The sequence below is a fragment of the Chelonus insularis genome, unplaced genomic scaffold, assembly GCF_013357705.1.
Source record: "Chelonus insularis isolate UGA/USDA-ARS -01 unplaced genomic scaffold, ASM1335770v1 contig_24_pilon, whole genome shotgun sequence".
Lineage (NCBI taxonomy): Eukaryota > Metazoa > Arthropoda > Insecta > Hymenoptera > Braconidae > Chelonus > Chelonus insularis.
Window position 1 is genome coordinate 1,079,058 of NW_023276446.1, and position 23,449 is coordinate 1,102,506.

Consider the following 23,449-nt stretch of genomic DNA (forward strand, 5'->3'; position numbering starts at 1 on the left):
TCAACTGCAGAAATACAGAGGGCGTTGGCGTCAGTACATTGTGACATTTACAAAAAATTACCATTATTTATTCATCAATTTATTTATTTAATATAATATAAAATAATAATATTATTCAATAAAATAATTGACTCTATTGTCATTCATCATTAATGAATGCTGTTAATAATTGTTGATATACAACCTGAAATATACATATTAAGATCTCGGAAATTTTACCGTAGTACAAAATCAAGTCGTAGGCATTTGTTGCATTCGGGACCTTCTATGGCACCCCGGGAAACTTTTTGACTTCAGCCCAGCCTTAAGGCTGGGCTATACCGAAGAAAAGTTTCGAAGTTGACTTTGCGCCGTTGCGTTGGGCGGCGGAAGGCCGAAGCTCGATTTCAATTGAGTAGGTAACGGAAATTTCTCAAAAAATGATAATTTTCAGGAATGCACTAAAAAAAGGGCGCCTTAGGGCACCAAGAAATTCCAGAATCATCTGTTCCGAGCAATATAGAGCAAGAATATATCTATCCATCTCCGTCTTATTTGTCAGAAAGAAGACTGCGAGTTCGAGCAGTTGGCGAGCAAGCTCAGCCCCCACCTTAACTTCTGTTTCCAAGTCGAAGCTTACGATACATAAACATAAACAACATAAATAAATAAGTATTTACAATTAATTTGCGAGTTAAGACTTAGTTAAAAATTGAAAACTAATAGTAACTAATAAATTATTATTGCAATATTGAATTATTTGGATGAATATACAGTATAAATCTGGTGTAATAAAAATTCTTTTCACTATTCCTACACGGAGTAATTTCAAGTATATGTATAATTGTTTTAACAAAATTATTATTATCTAAAAAAATTTAATTTTCACAGCATCGACATTTTGATTATAATTACTAGTTTACATGAAATTTACGCTATTTTACAGTCAACCAAACACATTCATATTCGAAAAAGTTATTACAATTTAAACACTAAATCTCTCAATTAACATATTTGGTCCGTTCTCCTCATACTCTTCTCGGGTTAACAACATAAAATTCAATGCTGAATCATTTGTAAGTATTTTTCCACCTTCCCATGCATAAGTCTCGGGCCTACAAATAAAGTGCAGTGTATTACGCATTATATTATATATATAAACTAATTTATAGCTAATAAAAATTACTTGTTTGGTAACGTGACATTAATGAGCAATTCGTCGGGTGCGAGACTTCGAAGATTATTATAAAGTCTTTCTTTGAATCCAGGAAATTTCGTATTACCACCAGTAAGAACAATGTTCGCTAATAAATGAGGCCAATGTTCTTCTTCACAAGATTTTACGGAATTCATGATTGCTTCGGGAATTCCCATTTGTCGAATGCCAACATCAGACGGATTAAATAAAATTTCTGGTACAACAAATCTCTCATTATTCAATCGTAAAGTTTGTTGCTCTCCCTGTGATTGAGGGTTACGAAGAAAACCTCGTCTAAGAGAAGTATAATCAGGAAGAACATAATCTTTAATAATTGAATTATATTCTAGGCTTATTTGTGCAATTTTCATATCCTTGTAAAAATCTTGTGATACAAAACATGAATCTTCTTTTACTTGATTAATTACGTAGGTTTCATCCATTACATGTAGCTGACGATAAGAAATTATTTCTTTCAAATGATTTGTCAATAATTTACCGCCAACATCAATTCGTCGAATTCCATCTTTGAATTTTACCCCATTCACATAAGGAACTATGTAAGTGAAACTGTAACCTGAATCAACGATAATGCAAGTTTTACATTCAGAGTGTGTGTTTTTATAATTCATATAAGATAATGTCGGTGAATTTATTAAAAGAAGACTCTGACACTCATATTCTTCAAAAAAAATTTCAGTCATAGTTTCTTGAATTGGACCAAAGTTAAATAGTGGTTCTGTCACAATTAATGGCATTTCACTGAGATTCACATTACAGCAATCTTTTGAAAATAAGAAATCCCAAACTGTTTTTTGAATATCCCAATTTACAAGATATCCTTTCTGAAAGGGAAGCATATAAAAAAGCCCTGAAGCATCACGACAATCATCGATTTGATTACCAACAAAGGGTCTTCTACGTTCACTTTTAGCTTTCATAATACAATTTGGAATTATCCTGAAAAAAATGAATAAATAGCTATAAGTAATCATTTCAAAATAATCAGAAGAAAATTTTTAAACAATTTTAATTACATTGGGTTGTCAGTAGCGAAACCGGCTTTAGCAGTATAAGCACCATTGTCTAAAATAAAAGCCATTGTAAAAAGTTTTGATACTTAAAAATTTGATTTTTATGCCACAAAATATTGTAAACAATTGGTCATGCATTCACAAAACCAATGTTATTTTACATAGTGTAATTAAAACAGAATGATATGCTGTTTTTACTTCTTTCAAATTTGAGGAAAGAGACACTATGTCTTTCTTAACTGATACATGACACACATAAAATTAACTTCAAATACGAACAATCATTTACTAACTTAGTATCACAGAAAATACAATTTTCTTTTACACATTGTTACCATGCTTGATACCAGAGAGGATATTGTACACTCAGCGTCATTGATGCCGTCGGAATTTGTACAGAAGAGTATAGAGAAATCTTATGTATAACCTTCAAAAAATTGGATACCATTTATGTCGCGCAGTGTAGTCGAACTGAGAATAGAATCCCTCAGATGCTCTTCGTGTGTTCTTGTATTTATGTCCGTTACTGTATACATAAATGCTGTTTAAGGCTGGGCTGAAGTCAGAAAGTTTCCCGGAGTTGACTTTACGCCCTCGCGTTGTGCGGCAAAAGGCCGAAGCTTGACATCAACTGAAATTGAGTAGGTAACCATGAAATCGGTCGAAAAATGATAATTTTCAGGGATGCACTACAAAAAGGGAGCCTTAGGGTACCAAGAAATTTACAAATTTCAGAATAATCTGTTCCGAGCAAGACAGAGCACAAAATATATCTATCTATCTCCGTCTTATTTTTCAGAGAAGACTGCGAGTTCGAACAGTTGACGAGCAAGCACATTCCCTACCCTCTGTTACTAAGCCTGAAGCTTACGATATCTAAACGTAAACAAAGCAAATGAAAATATGCTAGCTCTATAGTCAGAAGGTTCGCCAGTTATTTTACCGAACGATGTTCGATTCCAATTGCGGCAAAATTTTTTTTTATTTAAATTGCATGTAATTGCAATTTTATCATGCCAAAAATGAGTTTTAAATTTCAATTTTTATGTAAAATTTTTTTTTCAATTAATCAATGACAAATGAGAGAATATTTGAACAGGGCCATTAACCTTTTTTTGTACAAATACATTGATAATAGCCTTTTTTAACAACTTATTAACAATAAAAAATAGTTTAAACAATCCGCGGCGAGTTCCGATACTTCGCCGGCAAGCTCGACCCCCACTTTCTGTGCCCAAGCCTGTAGCTTATAATTTTCAAGCATCGTTTTCTATAATTGGAACTATAATAGCTCAGTGGTTAGAGCCCCGACCTTTTATTTTGCTGGGCAGGGTTCGATCCCAGTCATAGGCAATTTTTTCTTCTGTTTCTTGTTCAAGTGACTTTATATACTTATAAATCAATTCATATATTTTATTACATTATTCTTCCAATTAATTACGAAAAAAAACTTGTTTTTCTGAAAATAAGCTGAGGGTGAGGAACGAGTTACTATGAATTCTCTTTTTTAGAAAATGTTGACTTTAAAAGACACTAGGAATTGATTTTGAACTTATACAAACAACCAATTATTGTATTTATATAAAATTTTAATGAAAAAAAAAAATTGGCTATAACTGGGATCGAACCCTAATCGGTAAAATGAAAGCTTGGTGTTCTACCTACAGAGCTAACATATTATCTCTGACATCATGTTTATGTTTATAAATTGTATAATGCAGGCTTGAGTACGAAAGGTGGGGATAGAGCTTGCCGGCGAAGTGCCGGAAATCCCCGTGGATTATTTCAACTACTTCTAAATATTTCTAAATTGCTTAAAAAAAAGCTACGTTCATATAGCTATAGTAAGAAAAGTGTTTATAACCCTGTTCATGTTTTCCGACTCGGCGTCGATAAATTACATAAATAATTGAGAAAAAAAAATCAAATTGTTGGTAAGAATTCATTTTAGCATGTTAATATTATAATTACATGCAAATCTAACAAATAAAAGAGAAAAAAAAAACTTTATCATGACTGGAATCGAACCCTGCCTAGCAAAATAAAAGACCGATGCTGTAACCACTGAGCTGTTATGGTTCCAATACGCTTATATATGCTTAAAAATTATAAGCTGCAGGCTTGGGCACAGAGAATGGGGGTAGAGCTTGCCGGGAAAGTGCCGAAACTCGCCACAGATTGTTTAAACTACTTTTTAATGTTATTAATAATATGATTAACTTGTTAATAACTTTTTTATAACATAAAATTGTTAATACATGTAAAGATGTATAAGTTGTTAAACACAGGCTAGTATCAATGTATTTATACAAAAAAAAAGTTTATGGCTCTGTTCAAATATTTTCCGACTTAGCGTCAATAAATTCAATGAGTAAAGAGGAAAAAAAATCAAATCGTTATAATGGATTAATTATGGCATGTCAATATTATAATTACATGCTAATCTAACGAATAAAGTAGAAAAAATAGTGATTATGACTGGGATCGAACCCTGCCCGGCAAAATAGACCTCTGACGCTCTAACCACATGGCCAGCATAATCTCGGTATTGAGTTTATGTGCATTTGTTTTTACACTACATGCTTGGATACGCCGACTTGGAATTGAGCTTCTTTATTAACATTTATACCTAATAATAATGATAATAATGGATAAATATATGTATTTGAAGTCATTTGCAGATATTATATTAATTAATGTTAAATGAGTATCATCATTTTTATTTATTCTAACTGCAATAGTCATCAAAGTATAAGGCATTGTAAAGCGATACACCATAAAGACTATAGAACAGGAGTCCAAACTCTGGGGCCTCTCATACGGAAAATTCGTACAGGAAATTTTTTAGAGCAAAGGTTCTAAAACCAGCCACCAGTGGTGCTGAATTACGTCGTGTACCGAGTGAATTTAGCAGCATGTAAGACGCGCGAAGTTAGTAAGAAGACGTCATTGAATTTAGCTAACCTTTTGCTAAGTGGAAAATGTTGTGATAAATTGTAAATTTTTTAAATTGTGTAAAAATGACAAAATGTTGTGTTGTGCAAGGATGCAAAAGCGGTCATTCAGATGATGAGCGGAAACGCAAAGCTAAAGGTTTACGGAAAAGAACACTCTTTCAAGTTCCAAAAGTGAGTATCACTCATTGCATTTGGAGTGAGTTTTTTAGATGAAATTTATTTACAATGCTACTTAAAATTAATTTACAGTGTCATATTCGACGTCACTGTGGTAAATGCTCTTCAACAAGAACTTAAAGACAGTGATCGTGTCTGTGAACTTCATTTTTTGGATGAATATATCGTAAAGGGCAAATCAGTTTCTGATCAATGGGGAGTCTATTTTCATAGAAAATAAGAAAGGTGGCATTTAACTGATAACGCGATCCCGTCTTAGAGAAGAAAAATGTCAAAATCAGCATCGGATGAATTGCAATCAGGTATTTAACCAATCCCTTAACGTAATTTTTTATATATAAGAAGAAAAAAAATTAATTAATAAATATTGTTATTCTAAGTCTACGGAAGAAGAACAATCGTGTTCGCTATCAGAACAACAAATTTTGTGATCAACAATTTATTCAAGAAGAGCAAATTCTTCTAGTGACACTGAAAATTTACAGCCAACAGGACTACTATTGGAGCAGTCGTTGAGCCATCAGTTTCCCAAATGGAATGCGATGAGGTAAAAAGTTTAAGATAACATTGAAAATTATGAAACTGAAAATATTGGAAAATAAAAATAATTGTTTATTTTGCAGATTATACCAATGAAGTGGTTGCTAGAGCAAACTGCATCATCGTTATCTGCAGTTTCATTAGCGTTTACCAAATGAATGTGTCACTAGAGCAAGTAGTATCATCGTTTTCGGCAGTTTTACCAGAACGTTAGTGTTACTATGTACAATCATCGGATATGATTTTGATTCATCGCGATGTAGGTAGCTTGTTGGAAAAATTAAGATTACGAGTAACAGCTGATCTTCTGTTACGGTAAGAAGATAAACGCAATTTGTATGTTTCATAAAATAAAATTACAATAAATAATTTAAATAAATAGCAAAGAAAAATAAATCATATAAACTAAGAAATAAGTAAATAGACTAAAATTAGAGAATTTTAAGTAATTACAATAATAAATAATTACAATCAAATTTATATAGAACATAATTGAAACAATTGACTTTAAATATTGTATGTCCATTATTCTAGCTTGTAATGCCACATCGATCAGAAAGAATTCGCACTGATCGTGTATCATCTATGGAAGAATTGTACGCATCTATGCGTAAAGCAGAGCCCTCACAAGTTGTTGCGGAACATTATTTGATGAAAATAGGTCAAATATTTTTAAATACGTTGTTTTATTCTGTCACAATTTTTGTGATATTAATTACAACTGAAAAAATGTATCATAATAGATTTCATCTACATTCACAAGTACAAATAATGATAAGTGTGGTGGATTTCTCATCGTTTTTCCAGATATGCCACCCAGTGTAGTGGAATCATCACACCAAATGAAAATTATCAGCGTCAGCAATTAAATCCTCGCTGTCGAGCGTGCCGCATACTTCGCCAAAGAATACAAGCAACAGGAGATATAAACGCGATTCGACACTTGCTTTTCGTATTAAACGAAAAAAGGAAATTTACCGACAACGATGTCATCGACTTATTAAGAAGGTATGATGTATTTATTTTTAAATTGTTGTGTCGGCAACCTGTAGTCGTAACATTTGACGTAATATTAAAATTACTTCATATTTGTTACATATTTCATTTTAATATAATGTATTAAATTCCTAATTTATTAACTTCATTAAAATGCAGATGAACATAATAATTTCGTTTCATTTTGAACGTGATAATTTTGAGTACGATTATCTCATGACATCTCGTCTCAGTCAAGATCCCTTGGAGGTAAATATAAGTTTGGATAATATTATTATTTGTATGATGTTCGTAATTGTAAAATTAAAATATCATGATTATAAATATAAAATTTATAATTATAATAACGTGTTGCATATTATTATACAAAGAATATTATAACATATCTTTATTTGATTCATTACAGAGATTTTTTTCTATCATGCGGAATTCTTGTGGATCCAATGATCACCCCGATCCAAAATTATTTGGTCAAGTATTCAGACTCGTATCGTGTTTCTCCTTAGTTCGTCCACCAAAAGACTGTAACGTTTCTGGCCCTCAGCTTTTGTCAACATTAATGCAAACTCAAGATTCGTTGTACCTAACACAAAGACCTAGGAAAGAGTGGTTAAATAAAATTGATGAATTATTAGAAGATAATTTTGAAAACGAAGAGCGAGATTGTGTTGAAGATGATATTACGGAGCATGATTACTGTATTTTTAATACAAGCGATGAAGTTCAAGCATTCATTGCTGGTTACATTACTAAAAAAATGCAAATTTTATTAAGGTACGAAGATTGTAAAATTACTTTACAAGCAACGGAAGATGAACGGAACGATGATGTAATGAATTGATTCGGCTCAGAGATTTTTATGATGGCCTTTCTTATCAATCTAAACAATTATTTGAACTAACAAGAACATTAGAAAAATCTGTTCTTAAGATAGTTGGAACATCGGAAGTTCAAATAGACACTCTTCACGACATACTCAAAGAAGCAGGAAAACAAAATTTACCACATGTTGGCTGTGAATCTCATGAACATGAAGTAACTTCAAGGGTGATCGACAAGTATTTAGTAATGCGAGGTTTCTTTCTTGCAAAATATGCAAATCGCAAATTTGAAGATCGCGCGAAGCAGTGCAAAATTTATCGAAAGAATGCTAAATATTATAACACTGGACAGTAATTATATTCGGCTTCGTGAGGTAACTAAAAAAATAGAATTGTTGCGTCAAAATAATGCAAAAATTGATGCTATAGATGCAGCAGGTCGAACTCCATTTCTTTCAGCTTGTGATTCTGGCAATCTTGAAGCAGTCAAATATCCAATAAATAATAATGCTAATATTCATCCTAGTGATTCAGAAAAATAATTTATACGATGTTTTTGTGTTTTCCAATTTGAAAAGACATTAAGAGATTTGTATTTGAAATGACATCAGTACATATGTCAGATTTTTATACTCTTGTAATGTTTTTATGGTATAAATTATAACGAAAATAAAAATGCAGTTTTCAATGATTTATTGTAATCTAATTTTTTTCAAAATATACCAAAAATTAATTCATTTGTCGATTTCGTCAGAAATATTATAAAAAAATATTTTCAATGATTGGTTTTTTCAAAAAAACTTTTTTTAAAGAAAAATCAATAAAATATTAAGTTTGTAAGTTTGGATTTTTAATACTTTCAATGTCTATCATTTTTCCTGCTAGAAATTTCAATATTTGTTAACACCCCAGAGAGGTGAATTTCTCTCTGATGAATCCTACGCTCACAGATGGTATGATAGTTCGCTGTCTTTAAAAGTTTTATAAAAAATATTGTTAAAATATTGATGCAAAAGAATGTGACATTATTGGATTATTAATTGTCTACAAATCATATGTCTGAAATAAGTAAACGTGGTCTGACAATGGTTTTGTTGCGGACTGAATGCGATGATAGTTTTTCATTGCACATCAACGTTGCTTCTAGAAATAAAATAAAATTGTTTGTAGTGAATCAACATCTCAAATTATTAAAAAAAAAATTAACTTTTTTGAGTTGAATTCATTATGTCGACTTATTTAAGACAGAAATAGAAATCTACGTACAAATAATCAAATCCGATGAAATTAGTTTGAATCACACTTTTTGCTGTGGATTCGGTAGATGAGATGGATAGCAAATGATGAAGTAAATGTGGTCCAATTCGAACAAAAACTAATCTAGTTAAACCATCTTCAGTTTCTGCTTGCGAAGAGATCTTAGAAATTTTTACTTGATGCCACTTCAACATATAACTGTATGGATAGAGTTTTGAAGAAAAGATTCCATAGAAATATTCCCGCAAATAAGACTGAAAACTTTACTTTCGATCCGTTAATCGTCATCAAAATATATTGATGATAATAAATTGCCAATACCATCTGTTTATGTAGGATTTGCATTCGTTTTAGTTCTCTCAATTTCAATTTAGACAGAGAAAAGACTTTTCTCCGATAACTAACTATGTATGATAAATTTAAACAAATTATTTAAATATTACATAATTATCATAGAAAATTAATACAATTTATGCACGATTTTACTGAATGTTCACAGTTCATATAAAAGATAGGTAATTAAATTTTTACAATTTGTTATTATGTATACTTTAAAAAATATGGGAAATTGACTATTAAAATCTCTAAATTAATAACATATTATTTAATATTGTAAAAAAAAATTATTGTATACATGTTATAAGAAATGTATTTTCTCTATAATTATATAAAATACATTGGATAAAAATTATATTTTGATATTTTCAATGTTATGTTATTCCTAAAAATAATATAACAGTCATGGAAAGTAGTACTTATAAGCTAGATATATAAGTTATTAAAATACCTAATAATTTAACATTAATATAAAATTTAAGTATACCTTAATTATTTTTAATTTCATTCAAACATTGTTCAATTCCTCCAAAAATAGGATTATTAATAATATAATTAATACTCTTGCTATAATAATGTTTAATTTTGTGTTTACTATCAATTTTTTTCTATACAAAAAGTAAATTCAATTTTTTTTATATTTTTAATCATGTATTTAAATATACCGGGAATTTCCCCCTCTACCTCGGTAACTTAGCGACCACAGCGCACTCTGCCCGCGAACGTTATTTTTTCAAAATTCCGGCTCAACTTTTATACACAGAGTTTGGACTCCTGTTCTATAGTCTTCATGGGCTTCGACCAATGAACTCACACCGAGTCCAGAAGGTGACACTACTGTCATTTGCTAAACCTGGACGTTACACTGGGTAGTGCTGTAACATTGCCGTCGTTTTTATGTGAACAGCACTCTACTTTTACTTTTACTATTTGGCAACCCTGCATAGTTCGCCAATAGAGTACGACCGTACATATGTCACCACATGCTCAGTCTTATACCATAGTGGTTGTAATTTTCAGCCTAAATCTTTTCTACAGATGTGTAAATAAGTCCTTTATTCATCGTTATAGAACTCGTGAATGTGGAAATGATGTATTTTATTATAGAGCAATTGTAAAATATTTGAATTCCTAGAGTTTTTCAAGTAGAAAGTTAAAATGGCTGACCGTGATAGCGCTTCTGAAAGTGATTCAAGTTCAATTGATGGTGGTCCAATTATGATGCCACCATCACCAATTACTCGAGAACAACTTCAAAAAAAGGATTGAATCATTACAACAACATAATCGCGTTTTAAAAGTTGAGCTCGAGACATACAAATTACGCGTAAAAGCACTTCAGGAAGAAAATCGTAGTTTACGTCAAGCTTCAGTTATTATTGTAAGTTATTTCTTTGTATTCATTTAAAAATATTTGAAAATATTATTCTATTGACTTTTTCATTTCTATGTATTTATTAAATGTTTGCAATTTTGATGATATTATATACTGTTAAAAAGTATTAACATTTTTTCTATTTTTACTATGTAAATGCTATTTTTTTTATAATATCAAAAACAAAGTAAAAAATCGACTTTATTATGCAAATTTTTGTTTCATTTTAGCAAGCGAAAGCTGAACAAGAAGAAGAATTTATCAGTAACACTCTTTTAAAGAAAATTCAAGCTCTAAAGAAAGAAAAAGAGACATTAGCTCATCACTATGAACAAGAAGAAGAATGTTTAACCAATGACTTGTCTAGAAAATTAAATCAACTGAGGCAAGAAAAATGCAAATTGGAACAAACTTTAGAACAGGAACAAGAATGTTTAGTTAATAAGTTGATGCGAAAAATTGAGAAATTGGAGGCTGAAACTTTAGCCAAACAAAGTAATTTGGAACAACTTCGAAGAGAAAAAGTAGAATTGGAAAATACTTTAGAACAAGAGCAGGAAGCTCTTGTTAATAAATTGTGGAAGCGTATGGATAAATTAGAAGCAGAAAAGCGAATGCTTCAATAAAACTAGATCAGCCTGTATCTGATCCAACATCACCGCGAGATATTAATAATGGTGATACTGCAACTAATCTTAGTACTCATATTCAAACTTTAAGAAGTGAAGTCGCGAGATTACGACATACACTTTTAATATCACAACAAGAACATACAGAAAAAATGCAACGATATGTAAATGAAGAAAAACACATAAGAGAAGAAAATTTGAGGCTTCAACGAAAATTACAGCTTGAAGTGGAAAGACGTGAAGCTCTTTGTAGACATTTATCTGAATCTGAGTCTAGTTTGGAAATGGAAGAAGAACGTCATTACAATGAAATAGTTATGTCAGGAAGCAATATACGAAACCGCACAGTATCAAGTCCAATACCATATAATCCTTCTCCAAATTCATCTAGACCACTTAGTCCTGGAGTGAATATTGTTGGTTCGACATCCCGTGACAGCTATACATCTAATCGTTGCTTTGCTTGTGGTCAAACTATAATGCTTCCATTTTCTAGTTCACCACCATCAACAAGTGGTCATATAGTTCCTCCTTCATCAAGGCGAACTTCAGATAGATTTATCAAACCCGCTATTCCGCCAACTATTGTTAGTCCTAGTGGACCACCGATAACTGCACCTACAATAAATACGTCTAATAGCTCACCAATGGATATTTCTAAAACATAATTCAAATATTTCAGTAAAAATTTTGAATATCCTTTTCTTTAAGTATGTAAGCTGTAATGATTATAAAACTTCAAATTACAAAGAATACAATATACTTATATCGTTTTGTTGATAAAATATGCATAAATAATTATTAAGATTTCAAAAATAATGAATTTAAATTTTTGTTACACAAACGCCTATGATAATAAATCATTTTATTATTTTAAATTTATATCAAAAAATATGAAATGATAAGTTTTATTTTTGTTATTATAATCTGAATTAGATTTACGTCAGAATGAATGATCCCAAGTAAATATAATTTCGAGTAATATTTGCAATAAATTCAAGCCTAGTAATCCTGAGTTCAAAGAGTAAAATTTATTTTATTTCTTATTTTTACAAACATGCATGGATTTGGTAATTTACTAAAAGTTTTATTAACAAACTTGATAATAAATCTTCATTAAAAAAACGAGCTAGATTCATATTAAAAATTAGTATTTAATATCTGTAATCACAAATGTATAAAATTATTAGTTGTAAAATTACTTTTACCTTGAATGATTACTTGCAATGAGCACACATAAAAAATCTTATTTAGTAAATACTATACAATTTATTGCTAACCACATTGTTAAAGATATCGAAGTATTGTCCATTCTTGGCCAGCTCAAAAAATTTTCAAATGGATGTAGTGATCCTTTCGGTAAAATAACAATCGGCTCTTTTTGATAAATCTTCATTAGCATTATCAATATGACCCACTGGAAATTATAGTGAATAGAAGAATGATTCTTTTAACTTATAATTGTAAAATTTATACAAACAATAGTTACGTTTAGAATTTTAATAAGGTAAGTGAAGACAAGTTGCACTTTCATTCTATAAGATAGTCTTGCTGAAACTAAGACAATTAAACACAATACGAAAATATTAACAATTCAGTCATTATATGAGTAAAAACTCTATTTTTTACACACCTTCTTTTCGGTAAATTTCAATTAACGTCGTGTGTTTTCTTTGTAATTTTGAATACTTAGAAAATTCATCAACATGAGATATTTTGCTCATTTCATTTTTTAATACAAGAATTTCATTTTTTAATTTATATTCAGCTTTATTTTCTGCAAAAATCCAGCTTATGAACTAAAATCAACTCAAACAAAGTATATTGTTAATGTGATTGAGTTAGAAATTTTTTCTTAGTTTCGTTAATTTATACTTACATGCTTGATAATAATTGGAACAAAGTTCAAAAAACAGTACGCACTAGTAGTAATTAAAAATAATACAGTCATCTTTTTGCATTGCTTTAAACGACTTGAAAATAATTCTAACCATAAAGGTTAGAAATGAAGTACACCCAAACGCAGTAAGTTGTGAACAAGCTCAGAAATAATTTGTGCGCATGCACCAAAATAATTTCCATGTATAACCTCCAAGTCTATACTCTCCAATATTTCGACTACATATATGATAATATATAGTATCTATTGCATGTATGTCCAGTCTACATACTCTTTTTTTGGTTCGACTATATTGTGAGTGTTAGAGTTTACAATAAAATCTTTAAGAATTTGTTTTTTGCTAATTATTTAATTTTGTACTTCAGTATTTTATTTTTAAATTAATTTATTTGGTATTCAAAACGGGGGCCGAGCAATCACTCATGTCAGTCTCGCAAATGGAAAGTATCCTTTGACAAACAAATCTTATTAAATCATTCGATAAACATTACTCATCGATAGTACAATTGGAAATTAAGACATTAGTGAGTTATTAACAATATCAATGTTTCACAAAATTATGCGTATTATTATACATATTTTATTAATTGTTCACATTTCTCTTAGTTTAAATGTCAGATTACTGATGTTTTTTGCTTGTCGCCATTGAATAATTTTGCTATTTTAAGTACTTTGAAATTCAAAAGATCACGAATCAAATAATAGTTAAATTATTAGAACTGAAAACAAATAAAAACAAAAAATTGATGAATCACTCATTTTCTCTTAGAGGTTGGAATTATATGTATTCCTTAAAATGTATATAGAAAATTTATTTAATTTAAAAATTTGCGGTAAAAGAATTAGAACGTAATTCGAAGAAATGCGAAAAAGAAGAGAAAATAGAAAAAACAAAAATTAAAAAAGCGATACAAAAAGGAAATATGGAAGGAGCGCGAATACATGCTGAGAATGCTATAAGACAAAAGAATCAAGCTCTGAATTATTTAAGGATGAGTGCTAGAGTAGATGCTGTTGCTAGTCGAGTTCAAACAGCTTTAACAACCAGAAAAGTGACTCAATCGATGGCAGGTGTAGTAAAAGCTATGGATGCAGCCATGAAATCTATGAATTTAGAAAAAATTTCGGGTTTAATGGATAAATTTGAAAGTCAGTTCGAGGACTTAGATGTTCAAAGTTCATACATGGAAAATGCAATGTCGCAAACCACGACGACTAACGTACCTCAAAACGATGTTGATTCACTACTTCAACAAGTCGCTGATGAAGCTGGGTAATTAAAACTTGACGCAAACTATCAAACATATCATCAAAATATAAACAATTTTTTATTCATATTTTAGATTAGAATTAAACATGGAATTGCCATCAGGACAATTAGGCAGCATTGGGATCGGTTCATCAACAACTGCAAGTCAAGAACAAGATGAATTAACACAGCGTTTAGCACGGTTACGAGAATAAAATATTAAAGTTATATTAATAACAATTAAAGAACTGCAAAAACATCTACAATATGACTAATGTTACTGCTTTTTTAAAATCTAGAATAGAAGTTTGTTTACTAATGTAATAATAATTATCATATATATATATATATACATGTCGGATGGTATTATATTTTTATATATTATATAAAATAATAAAAATAATACCATTCATTAACATACTTTATAATAGCGGAATTATGTTGTATAAATTTTTGAATTTCAAATGCTATCATAGGAATAATCTATTGATCATTGTTACGAGTGCACATATGGCTAAATTATATAAAAACATTCTATTCTTACCCATTGTCAATTTATTACTGGAAAACATCTGAAGGTTCGTTTTCTTTAGTGGTAATTCCTAAACATAATACAGCATTGAACTTCTATGCAGGTCTATTTTCTCTGGCACGAAGAGAATTATTTTATCAAAAACAGCTCAACTCTATGATCCACTTGGATTTCTAGCACCGTTCATCGTCAGAGCAAAGATTTATTTAAACACAATTCACTTGGCGTGGCTATCGATTATATGAACCATCTAATCAATTATAGTTTTATCTACAGCTGTAAGAGCCACGCCAAGTTAATTGTGTTTAAATAAATTTTTATAAAAAAAGAGAAATTTTGTTTTTAATTCAATTTTTTTTCTAGTTTTAAAATTTTAAAACGTAATAAGGCTGTCAACTTTCTTCATGTATTGAATTTTTTTTCATCTCATTATAAAGAGTTTGTCTTTGATTTATGTAGAAAATTACATAATAATTTAACGAAAATTAAAAAACATTTCTATTTTATTTTATTAAATATAATTAATCTTTATGTTCAAATACTTGGCTGCAATGATTTCACGCATTTTTGTAGTTGTTCACATAAAGAAGTTTTATAGAGATCGCACTTGATGAACGATGATCATCGTCTTCGTTATTCATATTTGGCGCGTATTTTTGTGAATTCCGTTAGGGCTATTTTTGGTGTGATTTCACGATTTTTTGTACAACAAACGGAATGTGCATCATTCGACTCCATTACTACGACATGGAATTTTAGAACAGACATCACTATCTGTATATAGATAGTACAGTACCGGACATAGATGCTGTTCAATTTTTTAAGAGTTATACAAGCGATTTCCCTATACCGTCCGATAGAAAATCACACAGCATTAATGTCCGGTACTGTATAATAGTCTTTAGTCTGGTAGTATTTAATTATCAACTCAATAAAAAAAAATTGTTATCTCCTACCGATCTTGAGATATAAACAAAATTACTGATTAAAGGACATGAATTAGTTTTCAAAAAACGTAAAACGATTTTTTTTAAACGTCAAACCATCGGTAATACATTCTATGTATTACCTATCAACTTAAGGCTGGGCTGAAGTCAGAGAGGCGACTGATTGCCCCTATCCGAATAAATGGGATCGGGATATTTCTAATTTCTTCGCCAATTTACTATTATTTCTATAAAATTAGGTACCAAATTACAGAGGAATTAATGCCGGACTGACGTAAACAACAATTTTTTGTATATAGTGAATATTTTTATTAAAAAAAATTAGAAAGAATAATGAAAAAATTATGAATTGACTTGCCGCGCTTAAATTTCAAGATGGCGGCCACATCATTCAGATGAAAAATCACTAATTATTCTATTTTTATACGTTTTTCGCCCAAAATTCGTGTTTGCGTCAGTCTTTGCCATCTGTCTGAATGTCAAAAAAATCAATTCATAGTATAAAATTGAATAATTCAGAAATAATTAGAAATGTTGTATTCCAGATGATATTCTCCGGAAAATTAGTTTGAAAGAATTCTGATAGGTGACAGCATTATGCTCGCAGATGACGTCAGTCATCCATATTGAAAAGATGCGCAATCCGTATCCAGAACTGATGGTGCCCTGCATTTTGGTGAGTAATTTGTGTATGTGTGTGTACGGGTAATATATGTATGTGATGTAAACATAGTGTATCGCTTTACAATGCCTTATACTTTGATGACTATTGCAGTTAGAATAAATAAAAATGATGATACTCATTTAACATTAATTAATATAATATCTGCCATGTGGTTAGAGCGTCAGAGGTCTATTTTGCCGGGCAGGGTTCGATCCCAGTCATAATCACTATTTTTTCTACTTTATTCGTTAGATTAGCATGTAATTATAATATTGACATGCCATAATTAATCCATTATAACGATTTGATTTTTTTTCCTCTTTACTCATTGAATTTATTGAGGCTAAGTCGGAAAATATTTGAACAGAGCCATAAACTTTTTTTTGTATAAATACATTGATACTAGCCTGTGTTTAACAACTTATACATCTTTACATGTATAACAATTTTATGTTATAAAAAAGTTATTAACAAGTTAATCATATTATTAATAACATTAAAAAGTAGTTTAAAACAATCTGTGGCGAGTTTCGGCACTTTCCCGGTAAGCTCTACCCTCATTCTCTGTGCCCAAGCCTGCAGCTTATAATTTTTAAGCATATATAAGCGTATTGGAACCATAACAGCTCAGTGGTTACAGCATCGTTCTTTTATTTTGCTAGGCAGGGTTCGATTCCAGTCATGATAAAGTTTTTTTTTCTCTTTTATTTGTTAGATTTGCATGTAATTATAATATTAACATGCTAAAATGAATTCTTACTAAAGATTTGATTTTTTCTTCTTAAGGCTGGGCTTTACTACCCTCAAATCACCTCGAATTTTTCTCGTCAAACTGTGCATTTTTTATTTGTTTTTTTCATGTAAAAAATATTTAGGAATATTTAGAAAAGTGGCATACACATCGGAAAACAAAGATTTATAATACGAGTGTAATAATAATCGTAGAATAAATAACTTTTCAGTGAAGGGCTCATGACAAGTGCATCCGCCATGACACCTCAAAATTCACTGAACAGTTATTTATTCTACGATTATTATTACACTTGAACTATAAATCTTTGTTTTCCGATGTGTATACCACTTTTCTACATATTCCTGAATATTTTTTACATGAAAAAAACAAATAAAAAATGCACAGTTTGACGAGAAAAATTTGAGGTGATTTGAGGTTAGTAAAGCCCAGCCTTAATTATTTATGTAATTTATCGACGTCGAGTTGGAAAACATATGAACAGGGTTATAAACACTTTTTTTACTATAGCTATATGAACATAGTTTTTTTTAAGCAATTTAGAAATATTTAGAAGTAGTTGAAATAATCCACGGGGATTTCCGGCACTTCGCCGGCAAACTCTATCCCCACCTTTCGTACTCAAGCCTGCATTACACAATTTATAAACATAAACGTAATGTTGGAGATGATGTGTTAGCTCTGTGAGAAGAACACCAAGCTTTCATCTTACCAATTAGGGTTCAACATTGTTGGAATCATAATAGCTCAGTGGTTAGAGCACTAACCTTTCTTTTTGCTGGGCAGGGTTCGATCCCAGTCATAGCCAACTTTTTTTTCCTTTTTTTTTCAATCAAATTTTATATAAATACAATAATTGGTAGCTTATATAAGTTCAAAATCAATTCCTATTGTCTTTTAAAGACAACATTTTCGAAGAAAGAGAATTCATAGTAACTTGTTCTTCACCCTCAGCTTATTTTCAGAGAAACAAGTTGTTTTCCGTAATCAATTGGAAGAATAATGAAATAAAATATATGAATTAATTTATAAATATATAAGTCACTTAAGCAAAAAAAAGAAAAGAAAATTGCCTATGACTGGGATCGAACCCTGCCCAGCAAAAAGAAAGGTTAGTGCTCTAACCACTGAGCTATTATGGTTCCAATATGTTTACATATGCTTCAAAATTATAAGCTGCACGCTTGGGCACAGAGAGTGTGGGTAGAGCTTGCCGGGGAAGTGTCGGAACTCGCCGCGGATTGTTTAAACTATTTTTTATTGTTAATAAGTTGTTAAAAAAGGCTATTATCAATGTATTTGTACAAAAAAAGGTTAATGGCCCTGTTCAAATATTTTCTCATTTGTCATTGATTAATTGAAAAAAAATTTTACATAAAAATTGAAATTTAAAACTCATTTTTGGCATGATAAAATTGCAATTACATGCAATTTAAATAAAAAAAAATTTTGCCGCAATTGGAATCGAACACCGTTCGGTAAAATAACTGGCGAACCTTCTGACTATAGAGCTAGCATATTTTCATTTGCTTTGTTTACGTTTAGATATCGTAAGCTTCAGGCTTAGTAACAGAGGGTGGGGAATGTGCTTGCTCGTCAACTGTTCGAACTCGCAGTCTTCTCTGAAAAATAAGACGGAGATAGATAGATATATTCTGTGCTCTGTCTTGCTTAGAGATGTGAATTTACCGGTAATAGAAAATTCGGTAATTACCACGTAAAATTACCGGTATCTGACGGTATTCTGACGTCAAAAAATTCTGAATGTAAAATTTACCGTCGAGCCGTCGGTCAGCGTAATTACCGTAAATTACCGGTCATTCGCATCTATATAGATGAATATGATGAGCTTTTTACCGAGGAAATGGCTTGCTTTCGAACTTGCTTGCCAATTTGCTTAAGTTAATTTTGCTTTTTGCACTTGTTAATTTAAAACTAATTAATTATTATAAGATGAAAAAAAAATTTTGTTATTTTGTAATAAAAAAAATATTTTACATTTTCGACTGTTAGGACAGAAATAATAAATATATTGAAAATTATTATAAACGTTTATTTAGTTAAGTTTTTGGTACATTTTTTTTTATAAAATAGATAATCCTTCGTTATTACATATTATAAAGAATTTGACTTTTTTAACTTTTATGTAAATTATTTATGAAAAAATAAAACCATATAATCTATAGTTTCTATCAACTAGTAATATCACATAATAATTGACATATTTCATTAGGAAATAACAAGTCTAATACTGATTCAATTCCATCAACATCACTAATTAGTCTTGAGTAAATTCTTCTTCTAAAATTCAACTTATTCATGCTCAGTTGCAGCTGATGTTGCAGGTAAAGTCAATATAGCCACAGCTATTTTGCTCAACGAAGATTTTTGGCAAATACTTTGCCACCATTGACATGCTGAAGTGATTATACTTGCTCGCTTAACGTAGTCGTAACTCCACATACATGATTCTGACACATAATCTGTTAAATCTTTTAATACCTTATCACTATTTAGATTTAATTTATCACCAAGATTTATAATTAATTGATGAGCTTCAACCATTCTGACCTATTTAAATTTTTTCCTTTAATTGAGGATCAAGTAAGTTAGCTGCATAATGTATGGGCCGTAGAGCCATAGTTTTACGATTTTCTAAACAAGTATATATGCTCAGCTTTTCTTCTTCCGAAAAAATATTTCCAATATTATTAAATGCATTATTAAAATGATTATATAAATCATAAAAACATTCAGGTACTTTATTTAGGTTAGGTTAGGTTGCAGAGAAATGTTTATATATTGATTTGTTCTCCCCCATTGCACCAAGTTCTCAATGAAAATCCTTATCTACAAATTGAATTTTCTTATATTAATATTATCAGTATTTTTAATAAACAAATAAAAATGAAAATATATACCTGATAGAACAAATAAACATTTGTATGCCGTTGGGAATTCTAAACTGTGATTGGACATGTATTAACCAATCAGAGATCAGCATTTTTCTGACCGGTATGGTAAAACAGGCTTGGTCATTGACGCGTTTTTTACCGGTAATTTACGGTAAATTTACCCGTCAATTACCGATTCACATCTCTACTCTCTCCCTATTGTTGACAGGATAATCTCTCTAATGTTACCAATATTTCTCCCCACCTTAAATTTTAACGGACCAATAGAATGGTATCGTGGTGGCGCGTATTCAAAATCTATTCAATATGTAATATAATAGCTGGGACTACTTCTCTTTCTCAAATTTTTAATTCTGCGCATTCTACTGCGCAGCGGAGAGATGGGCACATTTCTAGAGTGACATATAAATTTCTAATCTACGCATTTTCCTGCGTAGAGGGGAGATGGGTCTCTTAAAAAATGGGCAAGTTAACATTAGAGAGAGATCCTGTACCGACTTGTCAACTTTAGAGAGATTGTACTGTATTACTTTACCTTCTGTTCCAGTAAATAGAATGATAGTTCAGGGGTAAATTCTTTGTCTACGAATCTTTCGGTGATTGGTTCAAATCTCGCCAGTTGCTTTTTTTCTTATTCATTAATTATATAAAATCTATTCCATTTTTTTTTGTACCAATACTAGTACCCTTTTTCTTCTCTGAGTAATGGATAAAAATCCCAAATTTTCAAAATTAATGAACATCGTTATTTGGTACATCATTTTTTACTCTCCTTTAATGTGATCGCGTATAAAATTTGTCCTCAAAAAATTCATTATTACAATTAATTAAATAAAAAAAAAAAAGACAACAACATTGATAGGCTTGACCATAAAACCTACGTTTTTGTCGTCGAGCGTGTTACCTCTAAGCTGTTACAAGAATATCACATTGATTTTTATAGCTTCTATGTATGTTGCGAACAGTGCTGGACCTTTTCTATTTAAAAATTTGTTCTTGAAAATAAACTGGCTTAGGATTCTTGTAATGAGAGTAAAAAAGAACACAAATCTTATCTCTTTTCTCTCTTAGATTAAGGGGCGTGGCTGAAATAAACCGTTGCAGCGCCATCGCTCGATGAGTTCATAGAAACTTTTATGTTGTGACCTGAGATTACCGACATGTTGACCGAAACGGGAGCGTGACATCCGTCCCCAATAAGATGTCAGTCAAAGGCATTTTTACAATCTTTTAAATTTAAATCTTTAAATGTATAATCTTACTGATTGTTAATCAAATTCTGTGATGCCCAGATTTTTTATCTAATGATCATTTTAAAAATAAGCTTTATTCTTTTAATCTTTTAAAATTGGTTTTTTTTTATTTCAATCATTTAATATTCAATCAAATTATAAAAATTTTTCTTTTTTAATGTTTATCATTTCGTTGAACAGTCAACTTAAGGCTGGGCTGAAGTCAGAAAGTTTCCCGGAGTTGACTTTACGCCCTCGCGTTGTGCGGCAAAAGGCTGAAGCTTGACATCAACTGAAATTGAGTAGGTAACAGGGAAATCGTTCGAAAAATGATAATTTTCAGGGATGCACTACAAAAAGGGAGCCTTAGGGCACCAAGAAATTTACAAATTTTTGAATAATCTGTTTCGAGCAAGACAGAGCACAGAATATATCTATCTATCTCCGTCTTATTTTTCAGAGAAGACTGCGAGTTCGAACAGTTGACGAGCAAGCACATCCCCCACCCTCTGTTACCAAGCCTGAAGCTTATGATATCTAAACGTAAACAAAGCAAATGAAAATATGTTGGCTCTGTAGTCAGAAGATTCGACATTTATTTTACCGAACGGTGTTCGATTCCAATTGCGGAAAATTTTTTTTTTTTAATTCAAATTGCATGTAATTGCAATTTTATCATGCCGAAAATGAGTTTTAAATTTCAATTTTTATGTAAAATTATTTTTCAATCAATCGATGACAAATGAGACAATATTTGAACAGGGTCATTAACCTTTTTTTGTACAAATACATTGATAATAGCCTTTTTTAACAACTTATTAACAATAAAAAATAGTTTAAACAATCCGCGGCAAGTTCCGACACTTCACCGGCAAGCTCTACCCCCTACTCTCTGTGCCCAAGCCTGCAGCTTATAATTTTCAAGCATCTTCACTATTATTGAAACCATAATAGCTCAGTGGTTAGAGCACCAATCTTTTATTTTGCTGGGCAGGGTTCGATCCCAGTCATAGGCAATTGTTTTTTCTTTTTTTTGCTTAAGTGACTTTAAATACTCATAAATTAATTCATATATTTGATTAAATTATTCTTCCAATTAATTACGGAAAACAACTTGTTTTTCTGAAAATACGCTGAGGGTGAGGAACGAGTTACTATGAATTCTCTTTTTTCGAAAGTGTTGTCTTTAAAAGACAATAGGAATTGATTTTGAACTTATATAAACAACCAATTATTGTATTTATATAAAATTTTAATGAAAAAAAAGGAAAAAAAAATTGGCTGACTGGGATCGAACCCTAATCGGTAAAATGAAAGCTTGGTGTTCTACTCACAGAGCTAACACATCATCTCTGACATTATGTTTATGTTTATAAATTGTATAATGCAGGCTTGAGTACGAAGGGTAGGGATAGAGTTTGCCGGCAAAGTGCCGGAAATCCCCGTGGATTATTTCAACTACTTCTAAATATTTCTAAATTGCTTAAAAAAAAGCTACGTTCATATAGCTATAGTAAAAAAAGTGTTTATAACCCTGTTCATATGTTTTCCGACTCGGCGTCGATAAATTACATAAATAATTGAGAAAAAAAAATCAAATCGTTGTAAACAATTACTTTGGCATGTTAATATTATAATTACATGCAAATCTAACAAATAAAAGAGAAAAAAAAAACTTTATCATGACTGGAATCGAACCCTGCCTAGCAAAATAAAAGACCGATGCTGTAACCACTGAGCTGTTATGGTTTCAATACGCTTAAAAATTATAAGCTGCAGGCTTGGGCACAGAGAGTGGGGGTAGAACTTGCCGGGAAAGTGCCGAAACTCGCCACAGATTGTTTAAACTACTTTTCAATGTTAATAATAATATGATTAACTTGTTAATAACATAACATTGTTAATACATGTAAAGATGTATAAGTTGTTAAACACAGGCTATTATCAATGTATTTATACA

At 30.7% G+C, this 23,449-nt stretch overlaps 4 protein-coding genes across 12 annotated transcripts; 2 read left to right on the forward strand and 2 right to left on the reverse strand.

Moving 5' to 3' along the window:
- Positions 1-818: 818 nt before the first annotated feature.
- On the reverse strand, positions 819-2,766 carry Arp6 (Actin-related protein 6). 7 transcript variants are annotated; one of them, XM_035079560.1, is made up of 4 exons: positions 2,657-2,766; positions 2,215-2,263; positions 1,166-2,137; positions 819-1,094 (listed from the first exon to the last, which is right to left on the reverse strand). In XM_035079560.1, exons 1-4 carry the CDS (start codon positions 2,745-2,747, stop codon positions 965-967), a joined length of 1,242 nt encoding a protein of 413 aa, XP_034935451.1. In that variant the 5' UTR covers positions 2,748-2,766; the 3' UTR covers positions 819-964. The 7 variants fall into 7 exon arrangements, with proteins under 7 accessions (XP_034935451.1, XP_034935453.1, XP_034935457.1 ...); XM_035079562.1 differs by having other exon boundaries at positions 2,537-2,750; XM_035079566.1 differs by having other exon boundaries at positions 2,559-2,749.
- Positions 2,767-10,237: 7,471 nt separating this feature from the next.
- LOC118064686 (coiled-coil domain-containing protein 6-like) lies at positions 10,238-12,027 on the forward strand. Its single transcript, XM_035079460.1, is given in 4 exon segments — positions 10,238-10,552; positions 10,554-10,676; positions 10,901-11,291; positions 11,294-12,027. Coding segments are annotated over 4 exon segments (1,287 nt in total). The 5' UTR covers positions 10,238-10,453; the 3' UTR covers positions 11,968-12,027.
- A 311-nt stretch (positions 12,028-12,338) lies between these two features.
- LOC118064689 (guided entry of tail-anchored proteins factor 1-like) lies at positions 12,339-13,371 on the reverse strand. Of its 3 annotated transcripts, XM_035079465.1 has the most exons (5): positions 13,179-13,371; positions 12,933-13,098; positions 12,789-12,856; positions 12,580-12,716; positions 12,339-12,460 (listed from the first exon to the last, which is right to left on the reverse strand). In XM_035079465.1, coding segments are annotated over exons 1-5 (444 nt in total). In that variant the 5' UTR covers positions 13,251-13,371; the 3' UTR covers positions 12,339-12,459. The 3 variants fall into 3 exon arrangements, with proteins under 3 accessions (XP_034935356.1, XP_034935355.1, XP_034935354.1); XM_035079464.1 differs by lacking the exon at positions 12,339-12,460 and having other exon boundaries at positions 12,469-12,716; positions 12,789-12,850; XM_035079463.1 differs by lacking the exon at positions 12,339-12,460 and having other exon boundaries at positions 12,472-12,716.
- A 10-nt stretch (positions 13,372-13,381) lies between these two features.
- Positions 13,382-14,991, forward strand: LOC118064687 (charged multivesicular body protein 1b-like). The gene is given in 5 exon segments (XM_035079461.1): positions 13,382-13,493; positions 13,565-13,643; positions 14,006-14,022; positions 14,024-14,472; positions 14,543-14,991. Coding segments are annotated over 4 exon segments (609 nt in total). The 5' UTR covers positions 13,382-13,493; positions 13,565-13,621; the 3' UTR covers positions 14,664-14,991.
- The last annotated feature ends 8,458 nt before the right edge of the window (positions 14,992-23,449 follow it).

Excerpts from the sequence above, each read along its gene's own strand:
- Arp6 (XM_035079560.1), bottom strand. The coding sequence starts at position 2,747 with ATGTATACAGTAACGGACATAAATACAAGAACACACGAAGAGCATCTG. Across the intron at positions 2,264-2,656 it reads TACACTGCGCGACATAAATG|ACAATGGTGCTTATACTGCT; the intron begins GTATCCAATTTT and ends CTTTTATTTTAG. Across the intron at positions 1,095-1,165 it reads AATGTCACGTTACCAAACAA|GCCCGAGACTTATGCATGGG; the intron begins GTAATTTTTATT and ends CTTTATTTGTAG.
- LOC118064689 (XM_035079463.1), bottom strand. The coding sequence starts at position 13,250 with ATGACTGTATTATTTTTAATTACTACTAGTGCGTACTGTTTTTTGAAC. Across the intron at positions 13,099-13,178 it reads TTCCAATTATTATCAAGCAT|TTCATAAGCTGGATTTTTGC; the intron begins GTAAGTATAAAT and ends AGTTGATTTTAG. Across the intron at positions 12,717-12,788 it reads ACCTTATTAAAATTCTAAAC|TGGGTCATATTGATAATGCT; the intron begins GTAACTATTGTT and ends TATAATTTCCAG.